The sequence below is a fragment of the Muntiacus reevesi genome, chromosome 4 (assembly GCF_963930625.1).
Source record: "Muntiacus reevesi chromosome 4, mMunRee1.1, whole genome shotgun sequence".
In the NCBI taxonomy this organism is placed as follows: Eukaryota; Metazoa; Chordata; class Mammalia; order Artiodactyla; family Cervidae; genus Muntiacus; species Muntiacus reevesi.
Genome location: NC_089252.1, coordinates 101,250,393 through 101,276,462, shown reverse-complemented (window position 1 = coordinate 101,276,462; position 26,070 = coordinate 101,250,393). Strand labels below are relative to the sequence as shown.

General features: G+C 45.7%; 1 protein-coding gene across 4 annotated transcripts in view; it reads left to right on the top strand.

Annotated features, from left to right (window-relative positions):
* The first annotated feature begins 1,566 nt into the window (after window positions 1-1,566).
* ABHD6 (abhydrolase domain containing 6, acylglycerol lipase) overlaps window positions 1,567-26,070 on the top strand; it is a 46,172-nt gene continuing 21,668 nt past the window's right edge. Inside the window, exons 1-3 of one of the 4 annotated variants that reach the window (XM_065935323.1) lie at window positions 1,567-1,710; window positions 14,629-14,693; window positions 21,713-21,865. In XM_065935323.1, coding sequence (XP_065791395.1) covers window positions 21,747-21,865 — 119 coding nt within the window. In that variant the 5' untranslated portion in view covers window positions 1,567-1,710; window positions 14,629-14,693; window positions 21,713-21,746. Of the gene's footprint in view, window positions 1,716-14,628; window positions 14,694-21,712; window positions 21,866-26,070 lie in introns of all 4 variants that reach the window. The other 3 variants (XM_065935324.1, XM_065935325.1, XM_065935326.1) reach the window with 3 other exon arrangements.

Sequence of the window (26,070 nt, the reverse complement as noted above, 5' to 3'; positions counted from 1 at the left end):
AGGGAGACACCTCTGCTGCTACAGCCGCTACTGCCACTGCGTGCGTGTGCGCACGCGCACACACACAGGCTCAGCACATAGTAAGTGTTCAGTAAATATTTGTGAAATGAATGAATAAGTACTTTGATGGAAGGAGCCCACAATATAGTGTGGGTCCAAAGGGAATTTAAGGAAGGCTTCCTGGAGGAAGTGGCATTTAAATTGAGGTATGGAAAAGAGGTCCTGATGGGGGGAAAGACTGAGGGCAGAAGAAGAAAAGGGTGTCAGAGGATGAGATGACTGGATGGCATCACGGATGCAATGGACAGGAACTTGGGCAAACTTTGCAAGTTGGTGAGGGACAGAGAGGCCTGGCATGCTACAGTCCATGGGGTCACAAAGAGTCAGGCACAACTGGGCAACTGAACAACATGGAAAAGAGGAAGGCGTAGCCAGGCCAAGTGGGAAAGGATGAGAGTTCTTGGCAAAGGCTGAGGTGGTAGAGTTCAGCCCCAGTGCCCCTGGGGTGCTAGCAAATGCTGCTGAGGGGGTAAACTGAGGCCAGATGTTCAAAAACCTAGGATTGGTGGCAGATAAGCTAGACAGAAACAGTATTTGAATTTTAATGGGTGATGACTTTTATACACTCCTTTTTTTTTTTTTTTTGCCTAGTGAAGTTTAATTGTCCTTAAAATGAAGAAATGGCGATAGCAGGGATTTAACCCATGATGCTTGAAAAGTTTATAAGGTGGTCATTTTTGCACTCAAGAACTTTGAAGCTAGATGATCTAGGGTTGGGATTCCCAGTTCTGTGCTTTACAGGGCAAGTTCCTTGTCCCAGAAAAGCACAGTGCCTACCTCACAGCATCAGATGAGATGACCCACATAGGGCACGGTTACTTTGCTTGCCTGTGAACCTGTCTGTCCCTTCAAGCCCTTCCAAGGTAGAGATCCAGCCTGAGTCACTGGCGGGTGCGGTGCCCAGCAATGCTAGGCATACAATAGGTGCTCAGTAAAACAGCTCAGCGGTAAAGAATCAGCCTACAAGGCAGGAGACAGGGGAGATGTAGGTTCGACTTCTGGGTTGGGAAGATCCTCTGAAAAAGGAAATGGCAACCCACTCCAGTATTCTTGCCTGGGAAGTCCCATGGACAAAGGAGCCTGGCGCGCTATAGTCCATAGAGTCTCAAAGAGTCGGACAAAACTGAGCGACTTAAGCAAGCAAAATAAACAATGCCGCGAAGGATTCTGTGGAAGTGTGTGTGGCCCTTTGGGTTCCAGCCCTCCCCCAGGCCCCAGTCAAAGGCCGGGGTGATTGAGTTCTGCCACCCCTTCCCCTTCCCCGGCACCTGGCGCTGCAAAGGGAACACGGTAGGCGCTCTAGGATGTCTAGAGACAGGTTGGTGGGATCGGGTTGTGTCAAATACCAACCTTATCCTCCGGGCTTTACCCTATGACCCGGGGATGCCAAGGAGCTAGGAGTTCTCGCCCCTGAGCCTCCGAGACGGAACCCGGCAGCCTGGGAGCAGCGCAGGGGCGGAGCCGGCTTTTCTGTCGGAGGACGTAGGCCCGCGCACCGCGCCTTTAAGGCGACCAGCCGAGTGGGCCCAGGAGCTGAGAGGCGGTGCGGGCGGGAGGGTGAGCGCATCTGCCGGACCTGAGCTGGGGGCCAGGACCGAGGACGAGGACGGGCGTCTGGATAGCGCAGGGGTTCCTGACGGCTGAGGTCAGGTGAGGTGAGCGCCGGTCGGGGTGGGAGGCGAGGGGAGTGGTGGTGCTCATTTAGGAAGGAATATCCCCGGCTTCGCCAATGGCCCCATGACCTACCCTACACTTCCGAGTTCGGATCGCCTAACCTCTCTCCAAAGGGCACGATGCGAAGAAGGGTTGGGGACCTGTACCTCCTTTTTTCTTCCGTTTCCCCGCTCTAGCACCAGCCCCTGCGCGTTCCCTTCCAGAGCCTGGATAGGTTTGACATTCCTGAATCCCTGGTCCCTATTTCCTGGGGCCGGGCTGCCTGCTGCCCCAAGCACCCGGACAAGGTGAGGACTGATCGAGGACCTGCACGCTTTCTATTCGGCCCCCCTGCTTCTTGCACCAGCTCCTAGGCGCCCCCTCCCCAACTGCCTCGATGGTTTGGAGTCTCCTGCACCCGCGTTCCTCTCACTTTCTGGGGAAGGGCTACAGCTCAGCTGCCCTGCCAGCTGCTGTCATCGTCTCCATCCTGCCCCAGACAAGTGCACCCCTCAAGACCTTTCCCAACCATAACTTACCTCCAGCAGCCTTTCAACTCTCCTTTCTCCACCCTCCTTCAGTTCCTTTGCATCCTCTCCTCCGCTCAACCCGCCAGTCAGGTTGCTGGTCCAACCACCCCAGCCGCACCGCCTGGCATCCCCGACATCCCCAGGGCTTCCTGGCCGTATTGGAAATGCGGATTGTGTAACGCTGGCTGCATGGCAGAGCTCGCGCGGGTTGTGCACCCCTGAACCCGCAGAGGAGTAGAGGAGGCCAGGCTGAGGGAGGGAGGAAGAGGTTATAGACTGAAAGGCTGTGCCAGCAGACCATTGTATGAATCCTTTTCTGTGCCTGCGGGCCTGAGTGGTTAAGAAAAGATCTCACCTCTCAAGGCTCAGAAATCCCTAGTGGCAGACTCCACCTGGCTGGGAGTTAAAAATAGCTTCTTATTAATAATAGCTGACATACAGTAAGCAAAAACAGGGTGTCAGGCCCTTTCCTAAGCACCTTAGAAAACCTTACCTGGTGAACTCCTACCAAGAGCCCCATATGAGGTAGGTACCTCTACTGTGCCCATTTTTTAGAGGAGAAATGAGAGGGATTCAGAGGTGGGTCTCTCCCAGGACACACTGAGTCACCTCAAAGCCCCCATTCTGAACCACTGGGCTTATTTTGTTGTAACTAATAAATTTTTATTAACAACAGTTTTTAATACAGAAAGAAATTACAGAAGTTAATAACCTGTGTCCCTAGCATAAATTAGTTTTTCTAAAATTAGGTTTTCAGACCAGCATGGGATCCTTGGTACCTTCTTTAAGGATATTGACGCCCAGAGAGAAGGGACTTGCATGAGGCCACACAGCCTGAAAGTGCCAGAACTGGGGTGCAAAACAGGTCCTGGAATGGCTAATCGGTACTTCCTGGGTTCTCTGACGGCTGCCTCAGCCCTTCATTCTGGGATCTCGGAGACCCCGCCGCCCTCCCCTTCTGCTTCGAGGTGTCTTCCTTTCCTGCTTCCTTTGCTCTAACCAAGTTAGTGAACACACGTTCCACCCTCTGCTGCCGTTCTTTAGCTTGTCACCTGCTCTGAGAACGCTCTTCCTGGAATCTCTAATGTCTAAATTGTCAAAAGTTCAGAAATAAGCAAAACCAATAATTACCAGAGTAGTAATTAGTAAGAATTTATTGTGCACACTCCACAAAGACAAAACCAGGAGCGTTTAAAATAGTGGAACAAGGCTCAGGGATAAACTGTTTTAAAGCAGCTTCAGCTTCAGTTCAGTTCATTCACTTAGTTGTGTCCGAATCTTTGTGACCCCATGAACCGCAGCCCGCCGGGCCTCCCTGTTCATCACCAACTCCCGGAGTTTACCCAAACTCGTGTCCATTGTGTTGGTGATGCCATCTAACCATCTCATCCTCTGTTGTCCCCTTCTCCTCCTGCCCTCAATCTTTCCCAATATCAGGGTCTTTTCAAATGAGTCAGCTCTTCGTATCAGGTGGCCGAAATATTGGAATTTCAGCTTCAACATCAGTCCTTCCAATGAACACCCAGGGCTGATTTCCTTTAGGATGGACTGGTTGGATCTCCTTGCAGTCCAAGGGACTCTCAAGAGTCTTCTCCAGCACCACAGTTCAAAAACATCAATTCTTCGGCACTCAGCTTTCTTTATAGTCCAACTGTCACATCCATACATGACTACTGGAAAAACCATAGCTTTGACTAGACGGACTTTTGTTGACAAAGTTATGTCTCTGCTTCTTAATATGTTGTCTAGATTGGTCATAACTTTCCTTCCAAGGAGTAAGTGTCTTTTAATTTCATGGCTGCAATCACCATCTGCAGTAAAGCAGCTTATATAGTGAGAAAGCAGTGGTGGTTTATTCTTTACAGTAGTTGGTTATAATGTTAGAATTTTCTTAAGTAATAGGGAATTAGTCAATAGTTACGTCATATCAACCTTGGGAAACAGTTCAGATTTTGCGTATGATTTCTAGGGACATGAACAAGAACTGACATAAGTGAGTCTTCCAAAATAAGCTAAGCTTTGTGTGGCTACACTAGTATCATCTGCTCAGGGAATCTTCAAGGCTGGTCTCCCATTCGTTTTTGATTTAACAAAACATTACCTACCCCTTAGGGTCTAACTTGTCGTTACCCTTGAGAACACTCCCCTGATTTCTCCCCTGCTCCCAACTAAAATCTCTTTCTTTCTCCCTTGGGACGCTGTAGCTGGGATGCTACCACCTTCTACTCCCATGATGGTGTTTGGAAAGCTCTGCAGCGCACATCTGCCTTGTCCTCTGGGGTGCAGTCGTGCTGGCAGGGTTGCTGGTGTTCCCCAAGACTCTTCTTCCCACCTGCCTGGTGAAGCCCCAGGACAGAGAGGTCCATGGGGGATGGGTGGTTTCTGAAGTAAGGATAAGCTCAGTATTTCTGAAGCCTGCAACCCCAAACTCCCTTCACTGAGCTGCAGCTGATCACAGGGAGAATGGCTCCGTGAGGTACTGAATGTTACAACTACATCTTTGTTCATAACGCTAAGGGATCCCACCAGAAAAATCAGAGAGACTGAGGTCCAAATCCCACTTCTACCACTGGGTAGCTTTGTGGCTGTGGGCCAGTTACCTAACCTCTCTGAGCCTCAGCTTCTGGTAATAATACCTGCTTTAGAAGGCAGTGGTGAGATTTAGATAAAGTAAAGCACAGGGCCCAGCATGTGATAAGCACTCAGTAAGTACCTATTAGTGTGAAGAGTGACCACTGCTTTGAATTGTTGGAGAATTATTAACTTATTACTGTATGGCTCACACTAATTCTGCTTAGCGATGTGTCAGGGGAGTTCAGGCCAAGAAGAGATAAGCATTTTTTGTGCTCAGAAAGGCCTGCCTGTGAGAATGTCTTCAACTGCATATCATCTGTTGCCTTTACAATGCGATAAATTGTCTATTTTTTAAGCTTTAAAAATTTATGAGCTTCTAGTTCTGTGATGATCTGTGTTACCTAGAATAAATGCATAATTGTGGTTTGTGCAGTTGTAAGTGATTATGAAACTTAATAATAGGAGGGAATTTTTTAAAAATTTAGAGATGACGTTGGTTTGCAGTGGGTGTGGTTGGTTCAGGCCTATCTTGGGAGTAAGAGGTTCGATTCAAAGGTTACCTGGGTTTGGAGAAAAGGAAAGCAAATGAATGCTTTATCCTAGTAGGCTAGTGAACTGCTGAGACTGTGGAAATCCACTTCCATGTGCCATATGCTTTTCCAGCTTCTGGTTATTCTGACAACTAGATCAGTCATTACAGTGCTGAATGTTCAGAAGAGGTGAGGAATGTCACCTTCAAAGCTAGTGTTTGGAATTTGATGGGAAGCTAGTTCTGCAAATTTTAAAAAATTTTTATTTAAAAATGTCTCCTAAATTGATTCTTTACTGGAATATGTTAGGATCCCATTTGATAATTTAAGGACTGTCGAGTTTAGATGTTGTAAGACATAAAGTCAGCACAATATCATAGAGCTGTTATTCCCACCCCCTGCCCCCCCAAAAAAGGCAAAGTTTTGTAAGTTTCACAGTTGTGTGGAATTTAGCAGCTGTACCACTTTTATTTCTATGACCCTGCAGGGACATAAGCACTTTTCATACTGTCCTTTACAGTGACCTCTAGCCACATATGTCTATTAAAATTAAATTAATTCAAATTAAATATACAGTTCTGTTCTTCAGTCACACTAGCCGCATTTCAAGTGCTCATGTGCCATGTGGCCAGCAGCTACCATATTAGGCAGAGCAAACAGAGAACATTTCTTTCTTCACAGAAAGTCCTACAGAAGGGACTTCCCTGGTGGTCCAGTGTTTAAGGCTGCGCTTCCTACGTAGAGGGCCCTAGTTAGTTCTCTGGTGGGGGAATTAAGATCCCACATGCCACGTGGTGTAGCCAAAAAAAAAAGTCCTATAGGATAGCACTCTTTAGATCTATAAGGCTATGGAAAAGTCATGTGATTACGGGGTTAAATTCCCTTCTTTCTGGCAAGTCATCTGCAGACCGAGTAATTGAGTATGCAGAGAATGTTTTATTGTTGAGAATGAAGCTGTTAACAAATCCCCTTAGCCTCCATTTTGGCTGAATGGCTCACTGGCTTTTAACACTGCCAGATTCAAAGGATGGGGGAGAAGGGAGGATCAAACGAAATGTCTCTGGGCAAGTGCATCTGGCTGCCTGTCAGAACCTCCTCTGACCTCTGCCCCAGTCAAGCTGAATCTGAATCTCTGAGGGTGGACCTAGGAATTCCAGGAATCTGTTATTGTTTCTTTTTTTTTCAAGCTCCCTGAGGTATTGTGCAGCCAGGGTTGAGAACCTGCAAGGTATGTATATGGAATCTGGAAACTTGGTACGGGTAATCCTATTTGCAGGGCAGCAGAGGAGATGCTGACAGAAAGAACAGACTTGTGGTCAGGGAGAGGGTTAGATGACTTGAGAGAGTAGTATTGAAACATATGGGGCTTCCCTGGTGGCTCAGACAGTCAAGAATCCACCTGCAATGCAAGAGACCTGGGTTTGATCCTTGGGTCAGGAAGATCTGCTGGAGAAGGGAACGGCTGCCCACTCCAGTGTTCTGGCCTGGAGAATTCCATGGACAGAGGAGCATATACATTACCATATGTAAAATAGATAACCAGTGGGGATTTGCTATATGATCCAGGGAACTCAAAGCCTATGCTCTGTTACAGCCTGGAGGGATGGGATGGAGAGGGAGGTGGGAGGAAGGTTTGTGAGGGAGGAGACATGTATATCTGTGGCTGGTTCATGTTGATGTATGGCAGAAACCAACACAATATTATAAAGTAATTATCCTCCAGTTTAAAATGCAAAAAAAAAAAAAAAAAAAGAACAGCTTCAACACTGTGCCCTTAGAAAAAAATTCCTGAGCAAGAATTTTTCAAAGTAGATTTGGTAAGTGACTAAAAATGTTCCTCACTGATTAACTGCGGTAATAAAGATTGTAGTTGAGTGGGCTCACTTCCTGTAGAAGTGGGTCTCCACTGAGGGCAGCTTTACCCCTAGGGAGCATTTGGCACCATCTGGAGACATTTTTGCTTATCAAAACTTGGGGGCCTCTCTCCACTGATTAGTGGCAGGGGATACTGCTAATTACTCTCACAGTGCTTAGGAAGTGGATAGGAAAGCCCCTCACGACAAAGAATTAATCTGGCCCCAAATGTCACTTGTGCTATGATTGAGAAACCCTAATTGAGACATAGGGCCCCCTAGGGGCTTCCCAGATGGCACTAGTGGTGAAGAATTCACCTGCCAGTGTAGGCGTGTGGGTTGGAAGAGATGTGGGTTGGAAGATCCCCTGGAGCTTTAAAATGGCTCCTCACTCCAGTATTCAAGCCTGATATGTGATGAAGTTTGGGAACTGAGCTATGGGCTGGACTCTGGGAGTATAAAGATAGCGACAGAACTGCCTACTGATGAAGCATCTGAACAGACCTGGGCACAGCAGCAGTACAGGGTGATGAAGGTATATTTCTGAACACAAGTTCATGTGCACGATACACAGTGAGGACAAACAAGCCGAAATGTTGGAGTTGGGAGCAGAGTAAATTTATTGCAGGGCCAAGCAAAGGGAATAGGTTCCTCCTCCCAGTGGTTTGAGGGGAGACGTTTTTAAAAGGCAAATTAGGGGTGAGGGCTGCAGAGTTTGTGGCTTTTTTCTGCTTGGTTGGTGGTGAGGTAAAAGCTGTGCTCCAGGAATCTTTCACTCAGCCGGAAGTTACATCCTCAATCTGGGTGGGAGCCTTAGTTCCTACGGAAGAGATTGAAGATACTGTTCTGTGTGTTCCTTGAGGAGGAACCAGGGCCCTGCCCCAAGGCTGAACTTTTCTTTCTTGACTACTCCTCTGTTTCTGCAGCCCTTCTCTTCCCTGATTAGCACCTGTTTGAATCTGCCCTGTGGAGCTCAGGGAAAGTCAAGGAGGCTGAATGAAACCTATTTCCTACAGAGATGGAGGGAGCGCAAAAAGGCTTTTGTGCCCAGGAGGGCCCCACAGGGTTTCAGTGGCATGGCTGTCTAGCTCCTCCCGGGAGAGCAGGCCAGCGCTTCCCAGCTGCGCAGCGAGTACTCATCACCCTCCAGTCCCTGCTTTGAGCAGTCTCCATGCATCATTTGATTTTGTCCCCACACTGAGGCTCCAAGAGGTTCTGTGACTTGCCGAGGTCCCATAGCTGGTAGTGACAGAGCAGAGATGTGAACGTAGGTTATGGAACTGCACAGCTGACCCTCAGAGAAGCATTCACAGGTGGGGTGGTCCCAGGTGGCTCTGTGGTAAAGAATCCAGCTGCCAAGTAGGAAATGCGAGTTTGATCCCTGGGTTGGGAAGATGCCCTGAAGGAGGAAATGGCAGCTCATTCCAGTATTCTTGCCTGAGAAATCCCATGAACAGAGAAGCCCGGTGAGCTGCAGTCCATGGGGTCACAAAAGGGTCAGACGCGGAGGAGCAACTGAACAACAACAACACGATGTTTTCCTAGCCGAGACTTGAAGGATGTAACCTCAAGTCCTCCAAGCAGGGGTGTGCTGGGCGTAGGGGAGCCATTGTGCCGAAGCCCTGGGGGTGTGAAGGGGCATGCTGTGTCAGGATCGTAGATCTCTCAGGAAAACAGGGGTCAGGATAAAAGAGGATGGCATGTGAAGGATGGGCAGGCTCCAGCTTGTCCATGGCCTTCCATGTCACGCTGTGGGTCACTGTGAGCCTCCAGTGGAGTGGGGCAGAGGAAGTGAAGAGCTGTGTGCCATTGGGCAGCTTGCTCAAGCTCTCTGGGTCTCAGCTGCCCCTCTGAACTGGAGTCTGTAAAGCTACTGTGATGAGGAATGCTCATTTTGTTAGTGACATAATGAACAGAGTGAAGAAATGGCTCCCAGCGGCGCTGGTGGGGCGGCGCTATGATTCCTGGCTTGCCTGTTTGTCTAAGTGCCCACAGAGGGACGGCATGGTGACGCTAAAGTGCCATGGCACATGCAGAGATGCAGTAAGACTTGTCTTCAAGGAGCTTGCAGCCTAGTGCAGGGTGCAGCCAGTGTTTTCATATTACAGTAAAAGACATAGATCACAAATACTTGTTGGCATGGAGGAGGAAGTCAAGGTTACTGACCGCTGGGGGACTGAGGGAAGGTTAACTGAAGGAGATAACGCCTAGTTCTGCCAGAATGATTTGTTAGAAGATGGAGGTAGATAGAGTGTATAGTTCAGATCAACAGAAAATGGAGAAGTGGAGAAAAATACACTTTGCCCCCACCAGAGGGTCAGATTATCAGCCTATCTGGTAACGAATTCCCCGGAGTTTCCAGGTTTTAGGGGGAACATGGCAGTTATAACAGGAATATGTCCATTGATGGACTTGCCACTTAAACACTTGGGTCCCACCCCATCATGCCTCCTCTCTTTTTAACCCTGGTGTCCAACCAGGCTCCTGGAGCATCCATGTCTTGGTTATCTGTCCCTCCCAAGACATAAGGACATTTTACAAATATGAGACCTACCTTGAAAAGTGAAGTTATAACTGTTGACAGAGACAGAATTTCATGACATCACAGCAAAGGATGTTGGGGGGCTGCTTGACTGACGTGTGGAGATTGTAGTGGGTGGGAGTCTGGCAATGTGAGACCTGTTAACTGATGAAGAGAAGGGAGGGACTTGAAGCTCAAAGGATTGGGAATCCTCTGGGAAAGCTGTAAGTAAAATATTTTTGCAAAAATGCCCCCTGAATGATAGCACTGTGACAACCAGATGTTAAGTGGAAGGATTTAGCATACTCTTAAGGCAATCTGCATGAGATTAATTCTTTGTTCTAAGAATTAGCATAGGTGGCAGTTATTTTGTCCCATATTTGCTATTAATCTAACTGACAGCTTTTGATTTTTACTTATTTGGATAGAATTCTAAACAAAACTGTGTTTTATTCTTAACTATGAAGTTTTTTCCTGGTGCTAATTTTCCCAAGTTACAGAGATGTCTGGGGAAGAGCTTCTGGTTAAGGAAGGTAGGGACCAGCTCACAGAGGGCTCTGAATACTGGACCTCATGCTGGAAGCCAGAAATCTTATCCGGATCAAAGTGTCGGCTGTTTATAAGAGAGCTCCTTTTTGTCTCACACCAGCTTTGTCCCTGCAGTTAGAAAATACTGTAGACCAACTTCCCTCCTTTAGAAATGTCAGAACCCTTTGTAATCTTGCTTTTCCTTTTTTTAAAAAATAGTCTTTTAAGCATGCTTTTTAATTGGACGGTGATTGTTTTACAGTGCTGTGTTGGTTTCTGACATACAACAACTCAAATCAGTCATAACTGTATATGTCCTCCCTCTTAAGCCTCCCTCCCACCCCCACCCTGCTTTTCCTCTTGACTTCAGAGCACAGCTTCGAGAAATGGGAGGGTGTTTTGAGGATCTGAGGTTCTATTTCAGGCCTCTGCCACTGCATACCCATATTGAGGGCTATTTTAATTTCTTTTAGTCATGTGAAAGATAGTCACTTCTGTAATGCTCTTTCTAGCACTTTACCTTTGAGAATTGACCTCAGCCAAGGACAGTGCATACACTGGCACTAATTCGTAGAGAGGTGTTCGAATGAACGCTTGTTCCAGGCTCCCCAAGAGCCTGAAGACTTGGGTCCTTAGAGGTAAAGGATCAAGTGGCGTTTGGCTTCTCTTTTATCCAGTGAGAGACTGCCTTGTTATCCCTGTAGGGTTGCCTGGCTTAAAGCATGTTTTCGGGCAGGTGGTTATTTCAGACTGTCGCCACAGCTGCATCTTGACCCCAGAGGCTGATGCTTTGAAGGTGCTGGGCTAGCTCAGGGCGCATGGCGCGTGTTTCATTGCCTTGTCTCTTCGCCAGTATGATTTTTTAGAAGATATACCACAGGGTATATAAGCTACCTGCCTTCCAGCTGAGCCCCTGATTGATGTGGCAGCCTCTCCTCCGGCTGTGCCCCTTCTCCCGAGGATTGAGTAGCAGGATTTTCCAGTTCTCTGACCCTCTGTCCACAGGCCCCGCGCGGTTTGGCCTAGTTTCCTTGGCCATAGGGCTGCCCGAGGTGGTAGAAGCAGGGGAGGGGGCCATGGGCTTGGCTGGTTCTTAAAGCAAAAACCCACATGGGGAGTCAGGTGCTAGTGATTTGGTACAAAGCAAGACAGAGTGAATCCTCTTATCAGTACCTTTCCCAGGACTATAAAGGAGATAGAATTTCTGTGACTGTTAAGCATGTGAAATGTGACTAGTGCAGCTGAAGAACTGATTTTTATATTTTACTCAGTTTTGATCAGTTTAAATTTAAACAGCCACCACGTGGCTAATGGCCGCTGTGTTGGACTGTGTAGGATAGACCATTGCATTTGAGGAGTTTATATTTTTTATTTTGTTTTTTAAAAGTTGATTACTCTCGGCTCTGCCAGGTCTTTGTTGCTGTGTGGCCTTTTCTCTAGTTGCAGAGATCACTGCTCTTTAGCTTGGGTGTGCATTCTTCTCACTGTGGTGGCTTCTCCTGTTGCACACAAGCCCTAGGGGTGCAGGCTTCAGTGGTTGCAGCACATGGAATCAGTAGTTGTGGCTCCCGGGTTCTGGAGCATATAGTTGTGATGCATGGGCTTAGTTGATCCGTGGCCTGCAGGGATCTTCCCAGACCAGGGATCAAACCTGAGATCCCTGCAGGGATCTCCTGCACTGGCAGGGGGATTCTTTACCACAGAGCCACTATGGAAGCCCCATGTCGTATTTTTTAATTAAAGAGGGAAAACCTTGTACACGCACATGGTAGCAACTCAAGAGGTGTGATTCATGTCTGTGAAAAGTCTCCCTCATCTCCGCCCCAGCCTCTCAGCTTCCCTTCCCCGCCCCACTCGTGTGGTTCTCAGCTGCTTCTGCATCCATTCAGAAATGCTTTACACATACATAAGCAACAACACGCATGTTTTTCTCTCTTTCTCACAATGCAAGAGATGTTATCCTACCCATTCTCTTCTGTTCCTTGCTTTTTTAAGTTAACAATGTACCTTGGAGGTCATTACCCATGGAGACAAATAGAACTGATGGCTTCCCTGGTGGCTCAGAGGTTAAAGCGTCTGCCTGCAATGCAGGAGACCTGGGTTCAATCCCTGGGTTAGGAAGATCCCCTGGAGAAGGAAATGGCAACCCACTCCAGTATTCTAACCTGGAAAATCCCAAGGATGGAGGAGCCCGGTAAGCTATAGTCCATGGGGTCCCAAAGAGTCGGACACAACTGAGCCACTTCACTTCACTTCGTTATTTTAATGACTTATATATATAATTATTTTCTGGAAGTGCTCAGCCTGTTTATTTCACTTTATGCCCAACCTATAATACATAATGGCTTATATTAGTTTTATTTGCATTTAATGACTCTACACTATAACTTGTTTATAAAGTTGTACCGTCATTTACTTAACATGTCCCTTATGAGTGGGCATGCAAGTTCCATGTTTTTTGACATGATAAGTAATACTATAACAAATAACCCTGCACAAACTTATTCTCCCATATGTTCAGGTATGAGCATAAATAAGTTCCTGGAAACTAGAGATGATTAGAGATGATTAGAGATGATTTGATCAAAGGTATGTGTATTTTGCATTGCTGCAGGTTTTTCCAAAATGCCCTCTGTAGATTTTGTTGATGGGAATGTAAATTTATATGTTGCTGAGGGCAACCCTACAACCCCAGCTACACTGTCTGTTGTTACACTTTTTGTTGTGGTAAACAGAGATCACCATCACCTTGGAGGTTTAATTTGTGTTTCTCTTGTAAATGAGGTTAAGATTGAGCATCTTTTTAGTGAAGACTCATTTGTATTTCCTTTCTGTTCAATTATCTGTTCAGATCTTTTGCCCATTTTTCTATTGGATTCTGTTGTTTTTATTGATTTGTAGGAACCCTTTATTAGTCTGTTGCCTGATAATGTATCAACAGATTTTAATCTTGTTCATGCTATACCTTTCCATGTGTCATTTAAAAAGATTTTTATGCAGTCAGCTTATTAATATTTATGTTATGGCCTCTAGATTTTATATCTTACTGAGAAAGATTTTTCCAGAGTTCTCATGTTTTCTTGTAGAACTTTCATACTTTTTTCCCCCCTTTTGTTTAACTCTTTGATCCGTCTGGAATAGTTCAGGGGTTTTGTGGATTTACCTTCCGTTACCCTTCTGCCCGTCTCCTCACTTTTCTGCTGTGGTGCCTTGGTCAGCATCTCTGCACTGTCCAGCCCTGCTTTGGCGCTTTGTAGTTCCCTCTTGTTTGCCATTCTAGTAGAAATATTGTATTCATTTGCCCATTGGTTGCCAGCTTCCTCTCTCTTTTTCTGAGTAGAGCTTTTAGGTAGCCCTAACCCCAGACAGTTTTCCAATGAAGGTCCGTCTAGTCAAAGCTATGCTTTTTCCAGTAGTCATGTATGGATGTGAGAGTTGGAAAGCTGAGCACTGAAGAATTGATGCTTGTGGTGTTGGAGAAGACTTGATGGAAAGCTGAGCGCTGAAGAATTGATGCTTGTGGTGTTGGAGAAGACTTGATGGAAAGCTGAGCGCTGAAGAATTGATGCTTGTGGTGTTGGAGAAGACTTGATGGAAAGCTGAGCGCTGAAGAATTGATGCTTGTGGTGTTGGAGAAGACTTGAGAGTCCCTTGGACTGCAAGGAGATCCAACCAATCCATCCGAAAGGAAGAACTGATGCTGAAGCTGAAACTTCAATAGTCTGGCCATCTGATGTGAAGAATTGACTCACTTGAAAAGACCCTGGTGCTGGGAAAGATTGAAGGCAGGAGGAGAATGGGACGACAGAAGATGAGATGGTTGGATGGCATCACTGACTCAATGGACATGAGTTTGAGCAAGCTTGGGGAGTTGGTGATGATCAGGGAAGCCTAGCGTGCTGCAGTCCATGGGGTTGTGAAGAGCTGGACTTGACTGAGCAACTGAACTGAACTGAACCCCAGACAGAGAGGGGAGTTTTAATCTTTGTTTGAAGGTCTTAGTTAAGTTTGAAGCCTCCAGAAGCCCCTCTCACCCAAGCATGCCTATTTCCCTTATTGCCTCTCTCATTTGTGCAGCATAGTAATTACCAGCTCAGTCCCACACTTTGTTCTCATCACAGAATGCTTCTTCAACTTTCATGGCCTCCTGGCTAGGCTATTTATCTCACATGCCCTGCCTGCCCTTTGTGCAGGTTGCTTAACTGGGGGAAATGACCCGAACCAGAGGCAGCTTTAAAACCATAGGATATTTGCACTTTGTCTTTGCAAAGGAGGACAGGCTCCGCCTCAAGCAAGGCTGGCATTATTGCTGACTGTTAGCACTTAATTCATATTCTCTGATATGATATGCTTTGTCATTTTCTTACTTGTGATTCCAGAGTCTCCTTTTCAGCTTCTGCCGGAGCCAGCAGCAGTTGGGAAAGAAGGCTGTGCTCTTTGAAGAGTGAGTATGGGTTTTTCACATCATAGGTTACAAAAAAAAGAAAAGAAATAGCCCTTAATGTGATGGGAGCTACTCTGTAAGCTCCCTGGCAGCCTTCTGCAGGCCAGCCTGTTAGCAGGCGGGGTGTTCGCTAGTTGAGTAGGTCTGGTGGGAGTGGACTGGAACCAAAAATTTTTTGTTTTTCTTTTTCTGGCTGAGCTGAGTCTTCATTACTGTGCACAGGCTTGGTTGTTCCTCAGCATGTGAAATCCTCCCAGACCAGGGATCGAATCCGTGTCCTCTGCATTGGCAGGCGGGTTCTTATCCACTGTACCCGCAAGGAAGTTCCACCCTGAATATTTTTAAAGCTCAAGATATGTATCCAAACCCCACCCCCCACTCCTCTCTCAGATACTGTGCTGGGGGCAGGGCTCTGAGTCTGAAGGGAGTCAGAAGACCTGGGCCTCTGGGCAGCGGGATGCTTTCCTGGGGAGAGTAACACTTGCATCAGTCCTGAAGGCAGAGAGGAGTTCATCAGGCAGGTGGGCGGGAGAGCGCTTGCCCCACACGAAGTGGGTAGCATGAGAAAGACGAGGCCTGAGGCTCTGTGGGTGCAGAGGTGTGAGGCTGGTAAGTTGAGCTGGGATCATAAGGGTGGTCAGCATTTACACTAGATGAGAGGCCCCAGTCCCTGGTGTGGACTACAAAGATTCTTCTGGCAGCTGGTAACAACTGAATGGGGTATGACAGAGCAGCCTTCACAGAAACGGGAGCAAGGAGAGATGAGGACCCAGGCCTGGTAGCGTGGTTGAGGGAGCTGGGATCTGACTCATATGAACTCTCACATCTGGTGGGAATGTTTCCTCCCTTGAGACATTCCTAGTAAATGTTAGCCAAAGGAATTGGTTGTAAGGGGCTTTCGTGGCCGTAACCCCCATAAAACTGTGCTGTCCAACACGCTAGCCGTTATTCATATGTGACTGTCAAGGATTTAATGACATGATGGACGTGACTGAAGGACTGAGCTTTGAATTTTATTTACTTAATTGAAATGTAAATAGCCACATATAAACAGTGTAGTTTGTCTAGACTCAGATGAGTTGCCTTCAGTGCTGACATCTCCTGGCCATCGTGTGACAGGAGTGATGAGCAAGGAGGAAGAGTGAAAGATACATCAGTCTGGGAGGCCAGGCTTTTGGAAAAGTCTGGAAGGAGGTCCTGGCCAGAAATGTTGACTTTTTGCATTTCCTCGTAGTAGTGGAGGGTATAGATATGGTGAGTTCTTCAAGGAAGACAATGAAGAGTGTATCATGGGACTATTCAGCAGGGAGAGTAAGGAGAGCATCATGGGAATATCCAGGGGGGAGAGGGAGCAGAGAATTTTAGGAACCAGGCCAAGCATGCTCATAGCATGGCTTGTTTATACATCAGGGCTGCCAGAGCTGCAGAGTACAGAGGAAGAGTGGGCTTAGCCAGAGTGAAGGGGAGACAAGGCCAGGAGGAGAAAGGTGAGCATCTCATGGCAGTGATCCCAGGGTCATGCCACGCTTTCAGTGATGGACTGGACAAGCTTAACTGCTTCCTTGGAACGTTATGGAGGAGATAGATATGACAAGGAGTGTGAACTGCTTGTGTCTCTAATTATTTTCTCTCTTCAATCCTGGGACTTCCACACAAGAGAGTCTTAGTGCCTTTATGTTTTTTTTTAAGCTATTGGTCATTACTGATAGATTTGAGAAACTGGTTTATCTTTACAAAAGTCTAGTTTTAACAACTGGCATTTTATACTCAGATTTCAAGAGTATATTCTTTGGAAAGAATTTTCATATTGCAGAATTAAAAAAAATTATAAGCAGCACTGGTTAGTTTTTAAAAGACACCAGTAAGAATAAGGTGATAACTCGTTAACTTATAAAGTTAGCATGTTACTTGCTCTCAGAATACTTCTGGAGAAGTACAAAGAATGTCAAAGGGGACAGTGAACTCCGTCCCTTTTGTGTAACTGATGCACAATAAATATCTGCTTAGTAAGTGCTGAGAGAAGGCAAAGAACCAGACACACCTACAGGACTGGATTGAAATGCAGCCCATGCCACGTACCAGTTAGGTGACCTTGGGGGCATTTGTTAACTTCTTTAATCTTTATTCCTCCATCTTGAAGGTGGGAGAAGTGCTTCCTACTCTCAGCATTGTGGGGGATAAAATGAGAGGATGTATATAAACCATCTACACAGAACCTGGCATGCGATAGTCACTTAGTACTTGGAGGCTGTTGCTTTTCTGTTGTTGGCTATGGTGGTAGTGACCATGATCATTATTTTTGCTAGTTTGTTGTTCAGTCACTCAGTCATGTTCCAACTCTTTGTGACCCCATGGACTGCAGCATGCCAGACTTCCCTGTCCATCACCAACTCCCGGAGCTTGCTCAAACTCAGGTCCATTGAGTCAGTGATGCCATCCAACCATATCATCTTCTTTCGTCCCGTTCTCTTCCTGCCTTCAATCTTTCCCAGCATCAGGGTCTTTTCCAATGAGTCAGTGCTTCGCATCTGGTGGCCAAAGTATTTTTGCTATAGTTTTTAAAAAATAATCCTTATTTTGAAGAGACCAGGACGTTAGTTTGTCAAGTCTGATGGACTATGAGTAGATGTCTAGGAGAAGGCAAGATTCTGTGAAAGTGTTTTATATTCTGTGCTTGGAATTTTGCTTTATATCTTAAGATTTAACGTGTCAGAACTCGGACGGGTTTTAAAGGTCAGTGAGTATGTTAAAAGACAACTGTGACACGTTACACCAAACTAAACTTGGGAACTATGAGTCCAGATGTTTATCTGAGTCTGATTAATCTTTGTCCCTGCATTCAGAGATAAAGGCCTCAAATGCACAGCTTAGATGATACCAGGGGAAGGCCACTTGGCAGGCTCAGGTCTCTGGGTGAGAGTGTGTTACCCTGCCTCATGCCGTAAAGGTGAGCGCTCCTTCCCGAGGTCCCTTGTTTCAGACTGCTGCAGAGCTGCTAAAATCACTGTCTTTAAGTGTTGGGATCCTCACCTGGTGCACCAGATATGTAAAGCAAGTGTATTTTTCTTTTTCAATCTATTCAAGTGTTATCAAATACTCAAACATTACCAAGCACCAAGTATTAATATTTCCCAGATACTGTTTTAGGTTCCAGGAAGAATGTACCAGGAAATAAGATTCTCCTGCTGGGCAAGCCAGATCCTACTCTTCAGTTATCTGGCATAATTTCGGAAGTGTTTTAAGTCACCAGAGTAGGAAAAGACAGAACAGGTGTTTTGAATGAATGTTCTCATTAATAGATGAGGAAACCAAGGCCTCACAGTCAGTGTGAGGAAGGGTCAGCCAGAGCACCCCGCCCCCAGCCCGGGGCCAGTCCGTCACTCACATCTACCCTGGCAGCCATTCGTGTGTCACCACCAAGATGTTCACCAGATCCATGTATCACCTAGTTAGCATTTTTCTTTAAATTAGTTCCTCCTTTTAAATTAATTTGCATCACTACCATCAATTGAAAATATCCACAAAAATCAACACAAAGAAACAGTGTTATTAAATAGCTAGATACTGTTCCCTGCAGGAGGCTCAGGAGTTAGATAGCTATTTAATAACCACCCTCAGAGTTTCTCTTTGACCTAAGCAAGGCGGGAAAAGAACTGAAAAAAGAGATGACTTTCTCAGGTTGTATGGGAGTGTCACCTGGTGTCAGATAGCCCTGAGCGTTCTGCTCCCTGAAGTCATCTTGCAAACATCTGTTGTGTGGGCCCTGTGCTTAGGGATGCCCCATGTTCTACCGCTTAGTTGATGTTCAGTCATTGGTGATTCCAGGCTCATAAGGCTTCAGTTTTTCTGTGCCCAGCTTCCCCCCTGGGCACATAGAGCATCCTGTGAGCAAACCCCAGCAGAGTAGGCAACTGCCTTTTTAAAGACAAGTCTTTTGTCAGATGAAGGATGTCATAGAGGTAGGAATAATGGCCAGACCTGTATAGACACCTCAGAAAACATTAGTGTCTTCACTCAGGGCCTGTCTGTATTTGACTTCATCAGGGAAAATGTGCAGGAGTCTCTGTAACAAGTCCAAGACTTGCTAAATTGATGCTGCTCTGCAAAATCTCCTTAGCAAAGAGTTTATTCTGCCATTGAATGAAGAATGGAGCCAGATAGTACCTTCCCCCAAACTGACTGTGATGTCCATAGCAGGCACTGATGAAGCCATGAGGTTTTTTTTTTTTAATGAGGTTTCTTTTTGATGATCATATCTTCAAGTTGAACCTCCCATCTTCAGTGTCAGAGTTAGTGACACAATATAGCTTTAGACATAAAATGTCCTAATTCCTAGACTAAAAAAAATCATGTAATTAACTTCCTGCGGCTCAGGAATCAGAATTCATGGTGACCCTCAGCACTCTTTATGTGATGAAGGCAAGTCCTCTTGAATCTGACAACTCTTCAACTCTTTTGCGACCCACAGTCTTCAAACAGATCTGTAAAATTCCCTTTACTCTGCCATGAATTTGCTTACCCCTTGACAGTGAGGCCTTTTTAGCATCATAAACTGTAACCAGCATTAAATAGGTGACTCCTCTTGGGAGTTTTATAATTATTGAAAGAGAAAATAGTCAACATCATTGGGGATGGCTGTCCCTAAAACAAACAGGATTGAACCCATTTTGTGACTTTGACTTTTATTAATTCATTTGTAACTTATTTGTATCCTGTGCTATTCTAGGCACTGAGAACACACATGTAGCATTATTCCTATCCTCAAGGAGGTCTGGTTCTAGGAGGAGAAAGAGGCCAGTGAGTGATATAAGTGGGCTAGAAAAAAGCTGTTTACAGTGACTGAGAAACTGAGGGAAGAGTTGAATCAGAAACACAGACAGTGCTCATGCCACTGAGAAGGCAGCAACTTGCATCACTGTAGACTCAGGACTGTCCCAGATAGAGTGTGTATGGAATTGAAAGGACCATCTATAGATGCCTTAGTCCTCTAGACTAAGGAGCTTGTTCCACCAAGCCTCTCATAAGAGACCAAACATCTAAATGGAGACATCACATCTTCATGAAGAAATTTGGGGCGATGAATGTGGTTGTTTAACAGCAAAGATGTTACAAAATCTGAGGAAAGGCCATTTGGAAAAAAAAAAGAGAGAGAATGTGGAATTAGGAGCAAAGAGAGTGGGTCCAAGTCAGAAATCTGTTACTCAACCTCTCTGTGCCTTTGTTGCCTCAGCCTGTTAATAGTGGATAAAGCTCTCACCATGCCTGTTTGATGGGGTTGGTATACTGTGCCAAAGGTTAGCAAATTACAACCTGAAGCCTGTTTTTCACAATAAAATCTTACTGAGATATGGTCACACTCATTCACTTCATGTTGTATGGCCTCTGTCTGACTGCAGAGGCAGCTTGAGTAATTATGACCGAGACCTATGACCCACATCACTGAACTATATATCATCTGCCCTTTACCGAAGAAGTTGGCTGACCCCCACGCTCAGTGGTCGTGAGGTCATATGTGCCATCATGAAATCATTATACAATTGAAGTACACATCAGCTGATAGAGGTGTACGGGGCAGAGCTCTCTGTTTCACAGGAAATATAAAGAAGACCATGGTTTGCTAGATGTATGCTTTTTCTTGAAGAAGAGTCCTTTTTATGTTAGTGAGATGCTCACTTAACACAAGTGACTGAGTCCGCAGGTGACAAATGGCCACACCTGACCAACAGATCCTAGCAGGAGTTATCTTCTCTACTGGGGAGGACGATGGAACTTGAAATATTTTTTTAATTCTATGGAAAATAAACCATGTTGTTCATGAGACAGAACTGGGTGGGGACCTCTAATTGAGAGGTGACTGCTAAAGCCCTTGAAAATGGGTCAGGCCCCAGTGTGGGTGCTGGGGATACGGTCCCTGCCCTCCTGGGGCTCCCATTCTAGCCTGCACATTTGTCCTTCACATCTTTGGGAGGACATCAGAAAGTGCACGGGAAGCGTGGATGTTCTGACGTGTCCCCTCCTAAATTTTTATTGTGTGTTACTTACTTTTGAATAGGCCAGGTATGAATAGGGCTTCCCTGGTGGCTCGGACAGTGAAGAATCTGCATGCAATGCAGGAGACCCAGGTTTGATCCCTGGGTTGGGAAGATCCCCCGGAGAAAGTATTGACACCCCACTCCAGTAGTCTTGCCTGAAGAATCCCATGGACAGAGGAGCTCGGCGGGCACAGTCCATGGGGTCACAAAGAGTCAGGCGCAGCTGAGCAACTAACACTTCACTTCATACATGTACATGATAACTAACCAAAGATTTTAAAAGGTAGCCTGTGAAAAGCGAGTCTACCTCTATCCCTGACTCCCAGCTTCCTGATTCCCCACCTCAGATGCTACTGCTGTTACTGTTCCATGGACACCTTCCAGTGATGTTCTGTATGTAGATAAGCATTCCTCTGCACATGTGTTGTCCTTCTTTCTTTCTGTCTTTGTCTGTCTTTCAGGTCTTCTGTTCTTCCCTAACTTTTAGTTTTTAAAAATCGCAAACCTAATAGGAAAGTTGAAGGTTACAGTTGGGTTCACCAGCACATTTCACCATCTTTATTTCTCCCTTCTCTATACACACACACACACACATATGCACAAACACATATATACATTTTTCCTTCCTCAACTTTTAAAAGTGAGTAGCAGATATTACTGTATTTTATTTCTTAATATTTACTTCAGCACATACTATGAACAAGGATGTTTTCTTACATATAAACATAACCACAACTTCATCATCGCATCACTGGTCTAATAATATTGTCTAATAACCAGTCCTTACTCAAATTTCCCCAGTTGTTCTTAAAATTTCCTTTATAGCTTAAAAAAAAAAAAATCCAGGGTCATTTCAAGGATTCCTTATTACCTACACTTTTTTCCTCCTGGTCCTGCTCTTCATTCTGGGTCGTTCACTTCTCACTTCCACTTTGCTTCTTCACCTTGTCTCCTGAGACAGAATTTCAGTACTGTCTCTCTTTTCAGTCCCTCTAGGTATAAGCCAGACCTAAAGAGCAGGATGGATCTTGACGTGGTTAACATGTTTGTGATCGCGGGCGGGACGCTGGCCCTTCCGATCCTGGCATTTGTAGCCTCATTTCTCCTGTGGCCTTCAGCCCTGATAAGAATCTATTACTGGTAAGTTCATTTTACAGTTCAAAATTTTCAAGGGTATCATGATCATGTAGCTTTCTTTGCTTTTTGATTGTGGCTGTTTGATATTTATCATGAAATATTCCGGACCTGGGGGCTTCCCAGGTGGTGCTAGTGGTAAGGATCCTCCCTGCCAGTGCAGGAGACATAGGAGACATGGGTTTGATCCCTGGGTTGGAAAGATCCCCTGGAGGAGAAAATGGCAACCTACTCCAGTATTCTTGCCTGGAAATTCCCATGGACAGAGGAGCCTGACGGGCTACAATCTCTGGGGTCGCAGAGTTGGACATGACTGAGTGACTGAGCACTCATTTTAATCTTACAGAGAAGTTCAAAGGTGTTCTTTTTGGAATGTTGGGAATGTTCCTGAAGAATTGGTACTGGTTCTTTCTCACCAGGTAAATTCTTCCAGGTTCCCAATGGTGTCTTTGCTCAGGAGACCACTCTCTCTCCCAAAGTCACTGATTCTGTGTGCATTCATAGGAATGCATTTGGTTTTTCTTGGTCACTGGATTCTGATCCAGTGATGTTTTGACAGGTACAGTGATAATCACTGAAAAATGAGTTAGAAACACCAGAATCATGGACATGGCATGGGTAGGACAGAATGTTTTTTGATTTGTCTAAAAGTGTTTGTTAGTAAAATGACAGGAAAAAAAGTTTCCAAAATTTCTGTCATTCTTAAATCAATTTTATGCTTCTTGCCCTGTTTGCACACCACCTCTAGTTTTCTTTTGTGTTTTCTTTAGAGTAAATGGCTTAAAAAAAAATCTTTCATTAATTTCTGAGTGACATAAATATCACTACCTTTAGTGGAAAGCTTGCCATCCTTGCCACAAACAATTAATATAAAAAGTAAAAATGAGCACAGTGCTTTACACTCTGTTCATGAATTCTCACCTAGATACCATTGCCTGCCAAGGACTGATTCCTTTCTCTTTGTTACAAAAGCTGAGAGGTGTGAGAGTTGCAGAGCTTTTCTCCTTTGATGAAAGCAGGTTTATGGTTGAAAAGAGAGAGACTTTTTCATGATGTGTTTTGGTAACTTTTCATGCCACAGTCCATTTACCAGAGAAAATCACTCCTCACATGCCCATGAATTCATCCCATGATGATGGAAGTACTGAAATCGACCTGGTTCCTCTCTGTGCCATAGGGAAGCACATTGAGATTTAACCAGGACTTCTGGAACATAAGACTACCTTCTGAGCCCCCAAGGAAGAATGCAGGGAAACTGAACTTGTGCCCTTTATCCACCCTCCCTTCTGGCTCCCTTTTGTTTCATTAGAGTGTGGAATTTTCCGCCTGCCAGCCAGGCTCTGATCCTTAAAAAGAAGCTAATTGAACAGAAGGGAGCTTTCATCTTTCATTCTCTCTTGTGAGGAGGTGATGACCCCTTTAGTGGGTCACCCAAGACCCACCTCTGCGTTGATGAAGCTAAGACTCTGGCTGCTTAGAGGCCAGCACAGCAGGAGTACTGTGGGGTCACGATGCCTATGGGACCCGTGACGTGGAGAGACCAGAGTGGTGTGCGCCCTTCAGTCCTGCAGAGGCACCGTGGACCTACACACACAGATTCCATGTTTCTTAAATCAAAGTGAAGCAGAGGGCGCAGCTTCACGATGTGTCCCATAACCATGGATGTGGCTGCAAACAGAGGTGTGATTATTCCACCCAAAGGTTGTTTCTACCAACCACACGTGGAAACCAGCCTTTGTGCTGCACAGTCCCTCACCCCCAGGTTCCTCAGGCCATCATGGAGAAAGCTTTCAGATTGTTAGAATACTTTTGATGCTTGATCTTTCAAGAGAAAATTAATGTCATTGCAAATAATTGACTTTTTTGAGTTAAAACTCATGTGGTTTAGAGTTCACTAAAACTCATGTGGTTCACCATTTTAAAGCATACATTTAATTGGTTTTAATATATTCACAGTATTGTGAATTGCCACCATGTAATTGAGAACATTGTCATCTCCCCTCAAAAGAACCCCCACGTCTATTAACAGGTACTCCCTGTTTTCTCTCTTCATCCCCTGGCAACTAGTAATCTCTCTCTTTGGATCTTCCTGTTGGTGACATTTTTGTGTCTGGCTTCTTGCACTTTTCAAGACTCACCGGTGCTGCAGCGTGTATCTGTACTTCATTCATGGTGATGATTGAATAGTGGTCCATGGTATGGTTTATACTACATGTGATTCATCCAAATGGACATATGTGTTCTTTCCACTTTTTGACTATTATGAAGAATGCCTCATCACATAGAATTCATTTTTATTAACAAGTGAAGTTCAGTGAAGTGAAAGTCATTCAGTCATGATCGACTCTTTGCGACCCCATGCACTATACAGTCCATGGAATTCTCCAGGCCAGAATACTGGAGTGGGTAGCCTTTCCCTTCTCCAGGGGATCTTCCCAACCCAGGGATCAAACCCAGGTCTCCTGCACTGCAGGCAGATTCTATTAACAAGTAATACCACCGAAATTCAGAGAGGCCCCACAGAGAACACTCAGCCCTTTATTTGACCCCACAGACGCATGTGACTGTAAAGCCTGCCCCGGCCTGTCAGTCCACTCAGAGCTGTAGCTGGAGGATGAACACAATGCTCTTTATTTCATGAACTCGGCCACACAGACCAAGAAGAAACCCTGGTTGGCTGTGGAGGATGAAAATCCTGGAAATCCTTGTGGATTATGCCGGGTAGTGTTGTGGCATGGGGGCTGTGATTATAGTATTAGAACCTGTAATACCACTGCAGAGAGCTGCCCAAATTCCTGTGAGCTCTCCCCACCCACCCCACCGAGACACACAGCCTGTTTCCTTCAAATCACCTCACCGTGAGTGACGCTGACACAGTGGTTGTCATAGGATGAGCAGCTTTACGTCAGTCCCCATGTCCCTCAACCACAGCTGCTCCTCCAAAGGCCTTCAGTCACTCAGCTGCTCGTGACGACCGCTTGTAGGTTCCCCCTGCAGACCTGGCTTAGTTTAGTTAGTTTTCAGGATCCCGACATGAACAGAACAGCAGGCAGCTCGGGTAACTGCTGTTGCTGCTGCTTAGTCGCTCAGCCGTGTCCGGGTCTTTGTGACCCCCTGGACTGTAGCCCGCCAGGCTCCTCTGTGCATGTGATTCTCCAGGCGAGAATCCTGGAGTGGGTTGCCATGCCCTCCTCCAGGGGATCTTCCCTACCCAGGGATCAAACACACGTCTCCTGTGGCTCCTTCCTCACAGGTGGATTCTTTACCGCTGAGCCACCAGAGGAGCCCGCAGAGGTAGCTGGGCATCCCAAAGACCCTGATCCTCCCTGCCGAGTGAGCATGCGGGTGTGAGGAGGGCCTCTCAGTTCCCTCTGTCCCTGGAGGAACTTCCCTGTGGGTCTCCTGAGCTCCTCAGGGCTCAGCAGCAGTGTCCCCCGTGGGCCACAGCCAGCCTTGGCAACAGCTCTCTCTGGATCTAAGTGTCCCTGGAGCGTGGCCGGCACAGTCCCACAGTGATGGGGACTGTGGTTGCTCCTGCAGGAGGCGCCACGTGCTTGGCCGAGCGAGTCCACAGAGAGCCATGCTGAGGATGCCGGTGCCACTGTGGGTGACAGCAGGGGCCACTCTGGTTTTCATTGTATAAACTGTCAACACTGTTCACGGGGTGAAAAAAACTGACATTTTAAAAGATTTTTGTTTTCCCAAAGAAACTCAGTTGTGCAATCAAGAAATCATATACATAAGAAAGAAGTGGATAAGAATTAGAAAAAAAGAAACTGATGTTTCAGATGGTTTGATTGTGTACATAGAAAGTCTGAAATAATAATAATAATGATATGTGTAGATTATTTATTAGAATTAAAAAGTGAATTTGGAAAAATAAATAAAAAGTGAATTTGGAAGATTGCTGAATACAAGATAAGTTAACAGGGACTTCCCTGGCAGTCCAGTGGTTAAGACTCTGTGCTTTCACTGCAGAGGACATGGGTTCGATCCCTAGACCAGGAATTAAAATTCCACATGCTACACAGTGGAATTAAAAATAAATAAATTTAAAAGTAAATAGAGATAGTTCAGGAATCTTGGCTTGAGATAAAGAAAGTCCGAAACCTTACCTTAGTCAACATGGCGATGTATTAAAAAAAAAAAATCAGTTTTATTCTTATTTCATAGCAACAGACAAATAGAACATTTAAAGTCTTTTCCTGATA